General features: G+C 42.6%; 1 protein-coding gene across 2 annotated transcripts in view; it reads right to left on the bottom strand.

The window, feature by feature from the left end:
* Positions 1–15296, bottom strand: part of CMIP (c-Maf inducing protein) — a 137914-nt gene that overhangs the window by 30040 nt on the left and 92578 nt on the right. For both annotated transcript variants that reach the window (XM_074913429.1, XM_074913430.1), the window contains exons 4-7: positions 6912–7073; positions 5692–5733; positions 2919–2981; positions 1396–1476 (exon numbers count right to left, since the gene is read on the bottom strand). In XM_074913429.1, the coding sequence (XP_074769530.1) occupies positions 1396–1476; positions 2919–2981; positions 5692–5733; positions 6912–7073 (348 nt within the window). The remainder of the gene's footprint in view (positions 1–1395; positions 1477–2918; positions 2982–5691; positions 5734–6911; positions 7074–15296) is intronic.

Here is a 15296-nt window from a genome sequence, read left to right as displayed (position 1 = left end):
AAAGACTATTCAGTACAGAAGTCCCTGGAGAGCAGTAAAGTGCCCAAATCCACTCCAATTAATATATGACACCATAAATTCTCTGACTACACGCTGCGGTACAGACATGTTGATTTTCAATCTGCAAATGTTAAGTATGGTAAATATACCCAATTCTCTAAAGCTAACCGAATACAAGCATTACACTATGCATTTTGATTTTATTTGAGACCCCTCAAGAGCCCTGGATGCTTTAAAAAAAAAAAAAAAAAATCAGTCTGGAATCCAAGAATAACATTTACAGAATATTTCATTGAACACTACAGAATATTCAAAAATGTTTACACGTCTGCAGAGTGCAGGCACAGAGCCAGGAATATGACCTTTTTGCCATCTTGGGCTTTCTACCTAGTTCTGTAAACTCAAGGAGTTAAATAATAATACTGTTGTAAAAATAAGAAATATGAACTGTTTTCTACTGGGCTCATGCTATAAACAACAGAACAGTGGATGGTCGCTAAAATTATATCAGTTAGTGAAAAGAAAGTTGATTGTGTAGTTACAGAGGTATGAGATCCATCCTTAAGATCACAGCCAAGTCAACTGCCTTAAGTATTTTATTTATTTGTTACTCTTTGACACAACATTGTAAAGTAAAATTTCTTCATGTAACTTAAAAACCATGGCAGGAAATTTAATATGCCACAAAGGATGGCGGGCTGGGAAACACCCAGGCGTCTCTTAGAAAAACAATATGGGTCATGTAAGAGTATCTTTGGAGTTAGCAGGGGAAAATCTGGTATACAGGGTGGAGAGAGCAAAGCTGGCAGGGCAGTCTCCTGGCATTTATTTCAATTGCTACCAAGGAATTGATCAGCAATGAGAACAGAGAAAGCCTGGGAGAGAACAATCATAAAATGACAGAGTACACAACTCCTGGAATGAGATGTAAGAAGAATAGTAGAAAAGCATAAGGAAATTCAGGAAACCTCGGTAAGAACTCATTGGACATGAGTATAAAGAAAAATGGAAATCCAGAGAGGTGGGAGTGTCTTACAAAGTCCCTATTCTAATTTTATTATTTAAATGATTTTAAGCCATTATAACTACAAGGATGGCATGCGGGGAGTAGATAAGGAGCCAAGAGCTGGAGCTGCATCTGCTGGCACTGCTGCCAAAAGAAACGTTCCTCAAATCATGGCTTTGCTGAGATGCTTCTGAAAGTCCCAGTGAATGCTTATTAGTTCTGCATTTATAAATAAACACATGATTCCATGCAGCACTCACAGTTTGGGCCGTTAGATTTAGATATCACGGTGCTTTGTTCATTACAGGCAACAAAGCAGCTGTTAATTACAAAAGGTATCGCAGTAAAACTTCTCCAAACTGACTAGGTTCCCATACAGGTGCACTCACCATGTTGTGTTTGAGAATCCTCTGTACCACTGGTGTGAACACTTCTATCACAACCATGGACCGTGGGCGCTCTCGGCAGTGCTGTAATGAGCAACAAGGCGTTCTGTGAGCTGCAGAAACCATGAAAATGGGTCTTGTCTGGCTTCACACCCCATACACTGACTAACCCCCAAGATTAACAAGATCCAAGGGCTAAATTAATCTTTCCTGGGATTAGTGTACTCATAACACTGCTCTCTCCTATGGATTTGCTGGCATCTAATAGAATATTACCATGGGAGCTCATAAACTACACAAGTTTCTTTCCCTACCACCTATTATTCACAATATTTGCTGGAACGTAGTATTTTGTGGACTTCTACAACTTTTGCCAAATTTGGTCGAAACTTGCCAACAGTTTTAAAACTAAAGGGGTTCAGGACAAAAAGATGTGTAGACACAGGCAGTGTCATGGCACAAACATCCTTTCCTTGGGACCCACACTAAAAACCTGTGGTGGATCTTGGAGGGCACCAATAAGCTCCCCCCCCCCAATCACAGGCCAAAACATAATGTGTATCAGTCAGAGAAATTTAGGTTGGGAAAAACCTTTGGAGGTCACCTGGTCCAACCTCCCACTCAAGGCAGGGTCAGTTTTGAAGATACGTTAGCCTTTTCATTAGCCTTGCCCATCTCAGTTCTGAGAAGTCCAAAACTGCTTCCCTTCCTGCAATTACACACAGCCCATCCCACACATTTAAAGATCATTAGGTGCCCACCTCTGATAGAGACACCAAAGGCCAACAAAACCATAAGTTGAGTCCAAGGCTAGGTATGACCCTAAGACTGGCTTATAAAAATGCAACAGTCAGAGGAGTTTCGGAAACCTGAACTAATTTTTGTGGGCAGAAGCTGCTGGTGAAGAACTCTGGATGGGAATTATAAGCGCCATCCAGAATGTTTGACAAATGTATACCCAGTCACCACTAAGCAAATTTAAGCAGATTTGAAACGGAAACACGAACAGGCCTAGAGGAAAAGCAGTATTTTCAAATCCAGAAGCTTTGCAATCCAGAGTACTCAGAAATTTATGGAAAGGATGCAAAATGCAGCACAAGCGCAGATTTACCAGAAAAGAGGATGGGTCCTTGTGATCTTCCCGCTGCCATCACCCAATGACATAATACCATTAGGGCTGAGTTACGCATCACATTACCAACTCATCTGAACACAGTGACTCCAACGATTTTTGCATTAGCTAAATAGAACATGCAGTAAGACATCTCTCGTACCCAGACCGAGGGGTGGGAGTCTGAAGATTTTTAACTCTCACAGAGTATCAGGACCATGCAGTCTGATGTACTAAGGATATGGATCTATTTATCATAATGGTGCTGTTAACTATTCCAGTATCATTGGTTGTTGACCAAAAACTGAAATTAATTTGGGCATGAGGTAAGGAGTTAAAGAAAATCAACAACCCCCTCAAAGAACTAAACTCATCTACAACTATGAGAGTTCAGAAAGCAAAGCTGTTCTCATACCTTGCAGAAGAATTCACAGAGGTCAGGAGGAGGATGGTTGTTTTCCAGCAAAGGTGCAATTGCCTTTAAAAAGGAAGAGGGAAAGAGAGAGAAAAAAACTTAATTAGAGGGCTGCAACTGGAGGAAGTATTTTGCAGGGAAATACTTTTCTTGGGGGAAGAAAGGCCCACTTTTAAAACATAAGGACAAACACATCAATAGAGAAATTAGAGGTGGGCTTGTGTTTATTTTGCACGTAAGCTCAAGCACATCTCTGCTATGAATCCTCTTGAAAATTTTGCTTTTAACTACCTTGGTGTAGATACATAAAGCACAGTAAAAGAGTACAATTTTTATAATGGTTTAAATGAAAACAGGAACAGACCAATTGCTTTAGGATTTAATGCAGCAAGGAAGAGTTTGAGCTCTTTTTGTGAGAAATACCTCACTAAAAGTAACACAGCACTGTTCTTACCTTGGAAGACCCTATTCATCAAAATCAAGCACATAAACTTGTGAAAGTTGAGATCAACAATTCCTTCTTTGTTGCTACGCAAACCGATGTGCCTATGCTTGGTAAATATATTAGAGGTCATACCCGTCACTGAGGGTGTAATGAACTTATGTTGTTACTTCCTTTGGAAATTAGAAAACTGTACTAGAATAATGTATTCTCTCTCGGTGATGGTGCCTTCGGGCTTTTTGAGTCTTGAGCTAAAGGGATTCCCAGTACCCATTTAGAGTAAGACTCTAAACACAGCAGCTAGGACATTTTGTATCAAGCAACTGAACACCCGATACTTTATCTGGATGGCATCTGGAGTTTTACTAAGGCAGCCTGATTCTTATTTTTTTTTTTTGCTCCCCCTCTTGTCTCCTTAAGGGTTTCAGCCCCGGCAAGCCTGCTTGCAATGACTGCATTTCACAATAGCCACTTTCACAAACAAACAGGTCAAGATGAATGTGAATTTTAACACTGAAACCCAAGCACATCTGCAAAGATCTGTTGTGGCTACACATAACACTTGTGAAGTTTCTGTTCCTTATCGTCATCTGCAAGTGTTCACTCTTCCTCTGGTGGAGGTCCAGCAACAGGGGACTGATGGAGACTGCAACACTATTCAGTTAGACTAGAATATCCTCACACCTCACCCAACACCTGAGCTCAACATCTTCCTTGAATCCATCTTTTGGAGTGTTTGCTATAGGACCTGCCAAACCACAGGAGCCAAGTATTGCAAAATCACCAAGTGTTTATACCTGTCCGGTAACTGTCAGAGGATCACCACATCAGATCACCACAATACATCAGAGATGTAACCGGCTGGTTGTCGGCTTGAGAAAAATGAGCTTTACCGTTTCAAGCTAGACCTTACAGAATGTAGGGAATAACCACAACAGACACTGCCAAGCAGGTTGTGGCTCCACCTGTACGGCCAGCATGGAAGAGTGACAGCATGAAAACACCCTGTATTTTCCTTATGTGCACTGTGGTTAAAAGGAGAAACTTGCTGTCTCGTGTTGTGAGTTATGACAAGATGTGCTTCCCCTTCCTTACTGGGAATGGATCAGTTGTAACACTGATCTCTTCCAGCACCATCTAGAGAAGGAAAGCTCGTTCCACCTGCATGGCAAATGATTGTGCACCCAGAAAGTGCCACCTCCTTAATGATTCAGGCACAGCCCACAGAAGGGCAGGACTTGAACTGAAGAAGCCATCACCCAGAACTGATGAATAATGTAGGCTGAAAGGACCTTTGGAGGCCACCTGGTCCATCCTCCCTGCTCACAGCAGGGCCACCTTACATCTTTTATTCAAAAATCCTTCCCCCCTCCAAAACAACCAGCCATAACTGGAGGCCTGAATTACCCGTAGCATGAATATAAATGAATATAAATGAAACCTATAGCAGATCTCAAAGAAAAGTAAATGCCACTTCAGAAACTTATCTCAGTGACCCGATTCCATAGTATCTTAAGCAGCAGTTAAACACAATTCACACCTACTAGCAGCTACCTGCCACCTTATCATTTTGGAGAAAGAGTCACAGAGATGCAATACTACCAGGTGAAGTTCTAGATCAGTTTACTGGGAAAATCTCCTGGAAATTGCCAGTGACTGAAATTAAATTACTGTGATGGGGAACCAAGTTCCACCTTTCTGATAAAATTGTTGAGATTTTTATATTTTGCACAAAGACGAGAGCTGTCATTTGATTCACTTATTTCTATGTCTAAATAAATGCAACCTACAGAAAATAAAGAAGTTGAAGAGGGTATTTTTGTAAAGCAAGTAAGCAAGGGGTTAAACTGCAGTGACACATACCCATATCCACACTTACAAAAACAATCACTTGCTCACATACCATGAGCAATGGAGACATTCTGTATATGGTAGCATTAGCCCCTCAGGAAACTACTAAGCCCAAGGGGTTTTATAGGGCACATCTGGAAATGATGTTTTTGACTATTTAAAGTACATATATAGATATGAACATTGCACTGTGTAGCCTAGTAAGGAGGCCATTTTGGGAGATGATTAACCCTCAACATGCTGTGCTGTTTCATGTCAGTTGACAAGGAATCTTTATTGTTACTGATCTATGAAACAAAAATAATGACAAAACCACACAAGAAGCTGTAGAACAAATGAGTTTGATCCTGCCTAAGTTCACCAGCATTGGTGGAAATGCTTTCATATTTGCCCTACTTTGCTGGGGCAGATGCAAGCATTAACAGAAGTGTTATCAAGCAATATAGATTTGTCCTCAGATTTTGACAGAAGGGTACTCACCACAATAATGCTCTCATGGTCTTGAGTGGTTAAGTTGTTGTTCTGAAGGAGTTGAACAGAAGAAATGAATGAGTAAAGAGCAGTCTGAGTTGGCACAGCAGCATAGACAGTCCTCTTAACTACCCACCAGACACAAGCAGAAAGGCTAAGGACTGCAATTGCTTATTTTCAGAATAACATGCATGAAATTAAAATCATTCTCTTGAAGAAGGTGGTATACTATCTGCTATAAGGGGTTGTGCAAGCTTCCATTTCTCCCTCAGCACTTTCAGATTCAAGCCACACCAGCCATGAAAGCTGAGCATACAAACACCACGATGCCAGAGGAGGTCTCAATCAGTTGGAGAATTAAAGCTAGTGATACATTTCTCAAAAATGTTTTCTTAAGACAGGCTGTATGTTTCTACAAAAACTAGTAAAAGGGTTGTTGTGGTGTTCTATACCATTTGTTGGTAGTCAACTAACTGCTGTAGTTTTTCTGAAATTCCTTCTTCAAACATGGAACCAGAAAAGCCAATAAATTTACTGGGAGTCACCTATGCTACCAACTATGCAAAAGAGTTTCTCAGCAGTATGATCCATTCAGAGGTTACAAAGTTGTGAGCTGCTAAGATCTTTGCCTACTACAAGAAAATTAGCTAGCAACTCTTTTGCTTATCGCAAAACTTTGCACATCAGAACTAAGACATGAAAAAAACTGTTTGGCATTACATTTCCTGTCCATGAAAAGTTAACTATTTGAAATAGATGCTATAAAAGAAGGATGGATAACTCTGAAGAAGGAAAATATTTTTCTTTGACAGAACTGGTAATAATAAAGTAGCTTCACAATGAATTTATTGGTATAGACATATTGCTATAAGAATTATCGGTCATGGAAACAAAGCCAATAGAACAGAAGTCGGGGGGAGTTTTACCACCGACTTGAAATAAGACATGAATCAGACTCATAATAAATTTACCATAAATAATCAACAACTGCAAGAAAAAGCCTCAAGAAAAACGTGTTTTGTTTTGTTTCTCAAAATTTACCTAACATGGGTCAAATTCTCCTTCTCCCAGCAAGTACAAATTCCACTCAAGTCAGTAGAAGTCACGAGCAGACTCGAAGGCTCAATTTTGACACCCCAAGTTAAAATAAAACCCACCCACAAACTTTTAACTGTTTGTCTCTCATCTAAACGTGACAGTGTCTTGCAGGAGCACTGCTGAGGTCATACCTCTGAGAGCAGTTTTGAGACAATCTCCAGTGGTGCTTGGTGAATAGAGTCATCCTGGAGCGGAGACGTCAGCGCCATGTCCACCAGCGTCCTGATCTCCTTCAACACCACCTCCCAGCGGCTGGGGTTACTGAGCACCTTCTTGTACTTGTAAATCTTTTTCTGCAAGAAAAATTGAAGGGTCACACTGGCACCACCATAAATCCCTTGAAAAAAAAAAAAAAAAGACTGTATACGTTGTTTCCTACATGCCACTGTCAAGTGGACTGCTTTGTATTTTGAGTTTTGCCTTTTCTGCTTCCTGAAAAGCTGTACTTAATATATTTACATGGAAAAGAAAATCTTGTATGTCTAAACCAGTTTCTTCTGTGGAAACGATGAAAAACTGTAACTCCCTTTTTTTATTTTCAAATAGGTTTCTTAACTCCAGAGCACCTTCCTTTCCATCATCTCCTCTTGCAAACACCTTCTTCCTCAGGCTAGTAACAGATACCTGCTATTGCACTGTTTCCAAAGCTCTAAGTCTTTTTAAAGGAAGTTACAGTCATTAAGAGAGATTCTACATACTACAGATACTTTATTCTACATTGCTAATTGGTGAATTCACATTCAGAATGAATTAAAATCAATTTCATCAAAGTGAAAAATTCCAGTAGACCCACAGGCTTTTTTCTGTCTTGAAGGATCCTGCAAAGTCATGCTGTCACCCTCCAGTTGTAACAGAAACTAACTTGTAAAGTCTCCAAGTCTTCCACGCAACAGCATTTCACTCTGAAGAAAAACATTCCTGACTGCCTAATCCCATCTGCCCCAGTCCTCTGCATGCCCTGGCATTGCTTCTGGCCGTGCTCAAACTATTTCACCGATTGTCCCGTCCACACATCAGGTGAATAAGCCAAAGACAATTCTTACCTCCTTGGCAGCCATGTTGCCACAAACGACTGGAACAGAGGCTGCTCTGTATTATAAATAGTAGAAAACCCACCCTCCCAAATTCCCAGAGGTGGCTTGATGAAACTCTAGAAGTTCCAAGGGAACGACGACGAGCATTAAAACACCACTCCCGAAAACCCCACGAAGCACACACTAATGCTGGGAGAGACTTCCCAAAGCAGGCAGCACTGGGGGCAGCACTGGGGGCACGGAGCTGGCGGGGAAGGAGCTCTGCTTGTTGACGGAGAGCAACGGCCAGGGCTGCAGCGTTTTGTTTGGTTCACATGCCCTTCCACATCTCTCTGTGTGTGAATCTGGTCCTCCGGTCAAAGGGATGTCAAGAAGTCTGGATACATCCTCAGGTTTATTAAACAACAAAGGCTGGGCACTTCTCTATTTACATGAAAACGTCAGTGGTTTTTTGCACTAAAAATGGATCTTACGTTCCTCGGCAGCATTTCCAGGGAAATCACAAAAACTGCCCATGTTGTGCAGCTTGGAGATTCAGCTGCGCCTTTTGGGCTATACATCATCAGTGTAATAAAGGCAGAGGACTTTGCAAAGGGTCAGTCTGCTCTGTTTTGTTTTGGAGCTTTGCCACTGCACGGCATTTCCCCCTCCACTTGCACAGGGCAGCCCCTGCAGGAACCATCTGAGCAGGCTGGCTCTCTGCTTATCAGCCACTTCCTTCCCACCACGGCAGCAGATCTCATGCTCAACAGAAAACACAGTCACCTCTGTACCCTATCCGAGACACAGGAGAACAATAGAGAAAAATACAGATTTCAGATGCCTTGGGTTTGTCAACGTTGTTAGAGGGGGGAGAAGAAGGTGGCACTGGGCTGACATGTAAAGGCTGATAAAGCAATCCAATTACCTTTTTAATTAAATTCATACAAGTACAAAAGCACGCTGGCAGTAGTTCACACTTCCAGAGCATTTTAAGCCACTGAAAACCTAAAGGAACATAAAAACACGCTGCAGATGCTACCAATGTGTTTGGGATTTCAGAACTGAGCAAAAATCTCTGTACTTTTGAGCTCCTTGGGGCAGAAAGAGTCCACTGGCGTTTTTAAGCTACCAGCACTATTTCTACCATGATCACAGATGTCTTGGACTCTTTAGGAAACTTGAAGGAGAGAATTTATCTTATTCACATAGTGCTTTTTTTTTAGGGTCTTTTGTTAGACCCACTCCAGCACTAAATAAAATCTAAACTTCAAAGCCAACCAGCCAGCTTTGTAACTTGAAGCAACTCCTTTCTGACTAATCGAGGATGCTAAACAAAGCTAGCTCAAGAGATACATCTTCCATGCTGAAATTGGAATAAATTTATTCCTTGGTCCTGTACAATGAAGAACTCAAATTCAAAGCAGAATAAAAAGTAGGGGCGGGGAGACTGCAAGAGCTAGACCACTGGGTTATTGTATCCCTGCCTGCTCTGGGCTCCCTTTTACTTGGGCGAGTTACGACGTGATTTTGGAGAGCAGCTCCTTCAGCCTAAGGGACAGCTGCTGAAGGAAACCCTCTTGCCCAACAGGACGCTGCTCAGACAACCCTACCACAAATATCTTCCTTCCGCTGTCAAATCCACTCTTGCTTGGGGGGAGGGAGGAGCAAGGGAGGTTTCCTTTCCCTTTTAGAGATGTCCATTAAAAATTAAAATTCCGATGATGCTGACGTACATAAGAGAAAAGACAGCAGGACCTGTACTCCCTGCTGTGCAAGGGAGACCTACAAAAGCTGCTGCTCAGAGCAGGCAGGCAGTGACTCAAAGGGAGCATCAGGGAACAGCTACCTTTGCAGACACCCTGAGCCCACCGCAAGCAGAAAATCCAACCTTATCAGTCTCTGCTTCACGTTTTCAGCACAAAGGATTGTGCCGCACTGACAAACTGAGCTGTAATCTGCAAGCAACATTACAGAAGTCTTGAATGATGGTGGGAAAGCAACCGAAAATAAATAAATAAATTAGAGGAGCCGTCCCCAAGAGGGTTGAACTCTGCTATCCTGAACCTTTGCCCATGGTTACACTGCTGTTTTTCTCAGCAGAATGCTTTTCACTGTTGAGCGCCTTGCTGAAAGCCTCAATTAAAGCTTGAAACCTATCAGTTGGTTACAGAAGCAATTTGCTGTGTATAGCAAGCACTTAGCCAACACTGAGCCATCTGCTCTATTCTACCTGCGCTGACTCCGGAGCAAGGAGAAACAATCACTCACGAGCTTTAAAAGCAAAGCTGCCTGGTAAAGACCCATATCAAAGAACAGGCATGTCAACACGTGCGAGGAGTTCGTTCCCCCTGGATGTAGGTGTAAAAGATGCCTTCAGTTGCTGAAAATACTCACACAACATTCATCATTAATAGCATGTACAATAAAAATACTGGGGTGGGAATCCAGTTTCACTGGGATTTCACTAAAAGCAGCAGCTCCTGCAACAATTTATGTGAGTGAAAATAACACATGCCAACTTGGAATTTGACCCTCCTAGTTACCGACCAGCCAGAACCACACAGCTAGTGTCTTTCCAAAATCTTCCTATGCTGACTTTAAAAGCAAAACCACTGAATTTAATAAGTACTCAGAAGAAGCAGCACAGGGAATAAGTGACATTGACAGGACATCCTTCATTCTCAAATCACTCTAATTAATTAAGTCTTGCAGAAACCCAAAGACCTAAGTCTCAAGCCTCTTTTACAGGAGGAGGAATTGAAGTCCACATGTGAAAAATTACTTTTCCAGTGTTATTAAGCAAGCAAATGCGACAAAAATCTTTAAGCAGTGGTTTTTGCCATCAGTTCTCAAAACCTCCTGAACACTGCTGTGAACAGAAAGTTCAGGAGAGCCAAGGAAACTTTCAGCTTTTTTAAGTAACATCTTTAGATGGTCTTTCTATCCCATAATGGCCTCAACCCGTAGCCCTTGCTCATATACCACTTCCTTGGACAAGAATAATACTGATGTAGCTGACATCTAAGAAAAATGGACTCTAATGCACAAAATCAGATGGCATGGAACAACTGCTGTTTTAGTCCTAGGAAGACCTTTCATGTTAGGAACATCTTAAAGCAGCTGGCACATCTGATCCAAAAAGGGGAAGATGAAGTTAGCCTCCTTGATGACCAAATTTCATCCCTGCTTTGCTACTAATGGCCAGGAAACACTGTGTACTCTTGTGAACCTGTCTTTCCATCAGCAAATACTATCTTCATTACATTAAAAAAATTGCCAACCCTAATACAGAAGAGCCTAATAAATTCTAGCTCTCTGCTCTTCAGCCCTTTAGCGCTCAATAGCATGCAACTAATTGTTTCTTTATTGGAGAAGCTAGAGCTACTGCAGGAACGTACGCCGGCTTTGAGGGTTGCGTGTGCCAGCAATTGTTTATTTCTTGCTGAGCAACGAGGGCAGTTCTAGCAAAAGGGAAAAGGTCAACCTCCCGCACAGAGGTCCTCCCCAGCTCATTGCGGGGATGGCTGAGCCAAGCTAGTGTTACAGTTTAACGTCGATGGCACTTATGTAAAATGGGGGTGCCTCTTGCTAGATGCAAATGTACAGAGGGAAAAAAACCACTGAGAGCAGACACCAGAACGGTTTTCTCCACTGCAGCAGAACATTTTGTTAAAACACTGCATAACAAGAAACAGGAAGAGTTGCTTGAGATGTTCAACACAGATGCTTGGCTTGTCCTACAAAGCCCAGGAGCTGGACCATGTATTCTTGAGCACCACCTGCTGGCATTTTGTCTAGTAACTCGTTACCTTCATGAAAACAAAGACAGCATGGCATGGCCAGAACTCCGCTAGATCCATATTCTGCTTTTAACACTAGCAGGCATCACTTACTCCATGGCATTCTGAAAAATATTTAAGAATAACTTGTTGCTAACAGAAGTTTCCCTGATAGCCAGAGACGGACTTAAACCACCAGCTGGATCTACTGAAGCCTTCCAAACTAAGTTCCTACCTGCAACATTTACCAATATGAAGAAAAAAAGCAACTTACCTAAAAAACCTAGGTCTATAAAAACATCCCATTCCACCCAGGGATGGTGCCGGGAAAATATTATAGAAACTTTTCCAAACTGTGGACTTGAGACTGCTCATGCTGCAGTAGACAAACTCTTCATGCCTTCTGAAGGTTTTGCACAGAAAGACTAATGTGCTGCTCTCTAAAACAGCTGCAAAACAGCAGCAGCAAACTTTTGCACTCTACCATGATTTCAGGTCAAGGCGTTTTCTGTATTTTTCATTTTACCCAATGCTAAATGCTGAAGTGCATCAACCTCTCTGCTTCAGTTGCTTCTCTGAACCCAACTGCCTTGGTCATTTGAGACTCACTTGCCCACAAGCTCATTGCCACAGGCCAGAGAACTAGAGGGAAACGTTATAAGCTAGACACTTCCTGATTCTTACTCAGCTAAGGTCTAAATAACATTTCATTTTTTGCCATTTCATATAAAAAAGATCCTGATGAAATCGCCATTATTTATTGCATGAGATTGGCACCCATGAATCTGTGCTCTGAATAAATATATCAAGTGACAGACTCTGCCCTGAGCAGCTCATGGTTTTGATGATTAAAGGTAAGAACAAGAGAGAGAACAAGAAAATTGAGATGATTTCCTTGAGGTCATACGGCAAGTCAGGACCAGAGCAGAACTGAGGTCTCCTGATTCTCAGGCCTCCAGGCTAATTGCCAGATCATGGCACCCCTAAGTAAAAGCACCACCCACGTGCACTGTGGCTGCAGCAAGCAAGTTGAATGTTGATATCCTGTTGCTGCGCTTCCCCATCACAACATCTTCACTCACCTCCTTTTTCAGCCTACACTCGTTCACCTGTCTATTTTTGCAACAGTGTCTACCACCTTGCTCCAGATCTCAGCTAAGCCAAGCAAGAACTCCCGGACACTGAGATCAGTGCTGTTTCAAAGCCAACAGAGTTCAATGGGTTCAGCAAGTGGTGATGTGGGTTCAGCTGTTACTAATGCACAAGCTGGAACACAGATACTTCCCACCGGCACAGAGTTTGCCCTTTGCTCAGATACCACTGGGACAGTACCATGCAAAGTAAAAGAATGATGAAATAAACAGAATTTTAGAAGGATGAAACACGGATGAAACACGGATGAAACACATTTCTGCTTGGACAAAGAGAATTGCAAAGTGGAAGTGGAACCAGGCGGCTCACAGGGTTGCCTCCTCATTCACTTCCCAGCATGACACTGGGCAGCTGCGACATTAATGCACTGAAGAACTTGCTCCTAAAGTGTATTACATATCTATGTATGTTAGAGAGAGATATAAAGATACATATCTCCACCTCCTTTGCACATGGTTGTCACCCGACTGACCATCCTTCTGGGCTTCTGCTCTCCCATGTGCTCAAGACTACTGCAAAGATATCCTTCAGCAACACAGCGGGATGAGAGGATGGGAAGAATATTCTATCCAAGGGGAAAAAGAAAACTAAAAACACTGGGCAAGCAGATCTTCAATTTACGGGCTCCACTGAAGACGAATCTGCACGCAACTAAAGTGTGTGCGCCTCCAAAAACTGAAAGCAACTCAAAAACTGTCGTTTCCTTCTAGCCCCCTAAGCGGGGAGGGAAGAGGTCATCTTTGGTAGACCTTCCCCCTGCCAAGCAGAGAAACTGGGCTTTGTTTCTGTTGGCATCTTGTCTTTCTCTCAAATCCCTGCATACAGCCCTTTGGTCACTAAGACAGACTGCTGATCCAAACCCAGCTCTCTTAGCTGTGCATTTGAGATGCTGTTTCCCCAGCTAGAACATGCAAAAGGCCAACTGTGGCTCCAGCTGCACTTTGCATGGGCTAATGCGGTTACTATCGTAATCAGACCTGTCCACAGGGGAGGCATTTTTTGGCACGGCCAACACTGATGCATTCCCCGAAACCCTCCATCCCTGCTTCCATTTCCTTTTGGCAAACACTCCCATTCTTCAGGCCCCAGTTCCAGCACCAGCTTTACACTTCAGGTTGGCAAAACATCAGCTTTCATCCTGCACACAGCAACTGCTGTTCCGTATTTTTCATATCGAAGCCAAGCTGGGGTTTGTTTTTAATGTTGCTTTGGCTATGCGGAATTTCACTATGACTGCAGATACGTTTCTAGCAGAAGCACAAGACACTCCCTACTTGCAAAAAGCGTTGGTAGAGACACAGCTGCAATCTTGGGTTGCAAATCCCATGTAACATCTCCCCAGAAGAAGAAATATTTTAAAATATGTTGCCCATGACTGTTTGGGTGTTTTGTTTTGTTTTATTTAAAGCAAAAGTCACATAACACCTTTCACTCCTGATGTTGGGCAGAAGGAAAAACTTCAACAACTTCAATACAGTTGAACAACGTATTGAACAATGTACATTTCCACAAGTACAGGAAAGATCTGCCCTAACTGCAGGCAGGGGGGGGGTGGGGTTGTTACAAAGCCTCCTGAGTTGCTTTAAACTCATGCAGAATGAGTGAGAAAAACCTTCACGTAGAGGTTGCTGGACTCACACAATTAGAGCAGGAGCCAAACACCCTGCTTGATCTACAGCACTATAACAGCCTCTGACTCATCCTCAGAGGGAAGGTTTCAAACATGTTTAGGCACAACTACCTCCTTTTCTTGCAGGACCTCACTGCTGCCTGCTGCAGCATTTCTAGCCCTTTTCTCCAGAACAGCAAATGCTCAACACGGACACTGTCTGGGTGTCGGGATCTCAGTGTTCTGGCACAACCCACAGTTTCCAGAGGGGTGCGAGTCTGACGTGCTCCAGTATTTGAGATTATGCAGTATGAGCTGGAGTCAGCAAAATCATGTTCCATTTAAAAAAAAAAAAAGAAAAAAGAAAAAAAACAGACTTCTAGATGAAAAGCAGGAATATGTGTACCGTATACGCTCCACACTTTGCAAAACCTTCAGAGGACTAACTGCATTGCAGTGCATGGGGGAAAAAATAGTATTAAATAAATAAACTATAGCAGGCACTGTAGGACTGGGGAGTTTAGCATGCATCACACAGAAAGCAGAGGACACACAGCACTGTGACATGAACCTAGGTGCAGTCCTTGCTGTGGGTTTCTCTGCGCAGAGACCTACCATTACTGACTGCACTACAGAATGCCTCTGACACCAAGCTGAACTGATCAAGGTTCCTAGTAGCTTTACATTCCACACTTTATATTCCACACATGATGGCTGTGTCTGTGGAGCCTAGTCCTGGACATCCACCAGCTCTCAGCGGTGGGAATTTATTCCTACCTGCGCTGGGAATAAATGACTTTGCCACTGCAGAGAAGAGATAGTGTGTAGGAAAAAAAGAACATGCACAATCTTATCGTCATTGCACTTTGACCAGGTCTGCCAAAGAAAAAGCTGTGCGCAAGGCCACTGTGGAGACTAGCCAGGCAGCATACCTGCTGTGCAGAAAACCCCCCAGCCTGA

The sequence above is a fragment of the Athene noctua genome, chromosome 9, assembly GCF_965140245.1.
Source record: "Athene noctua chromosome 9, bAthNoc1.hap1.1, whole genome shotgun sequence".
NCBI lineage: Eukaryota > Metazoa > Chordata > Aves > Strigiformes > Strigidae > Athene > Athene noctua.
Note: the sequence above shows the minus strand (reverse complement) of the source record. Positions and strands in the feature narration are given on the sequence as shown.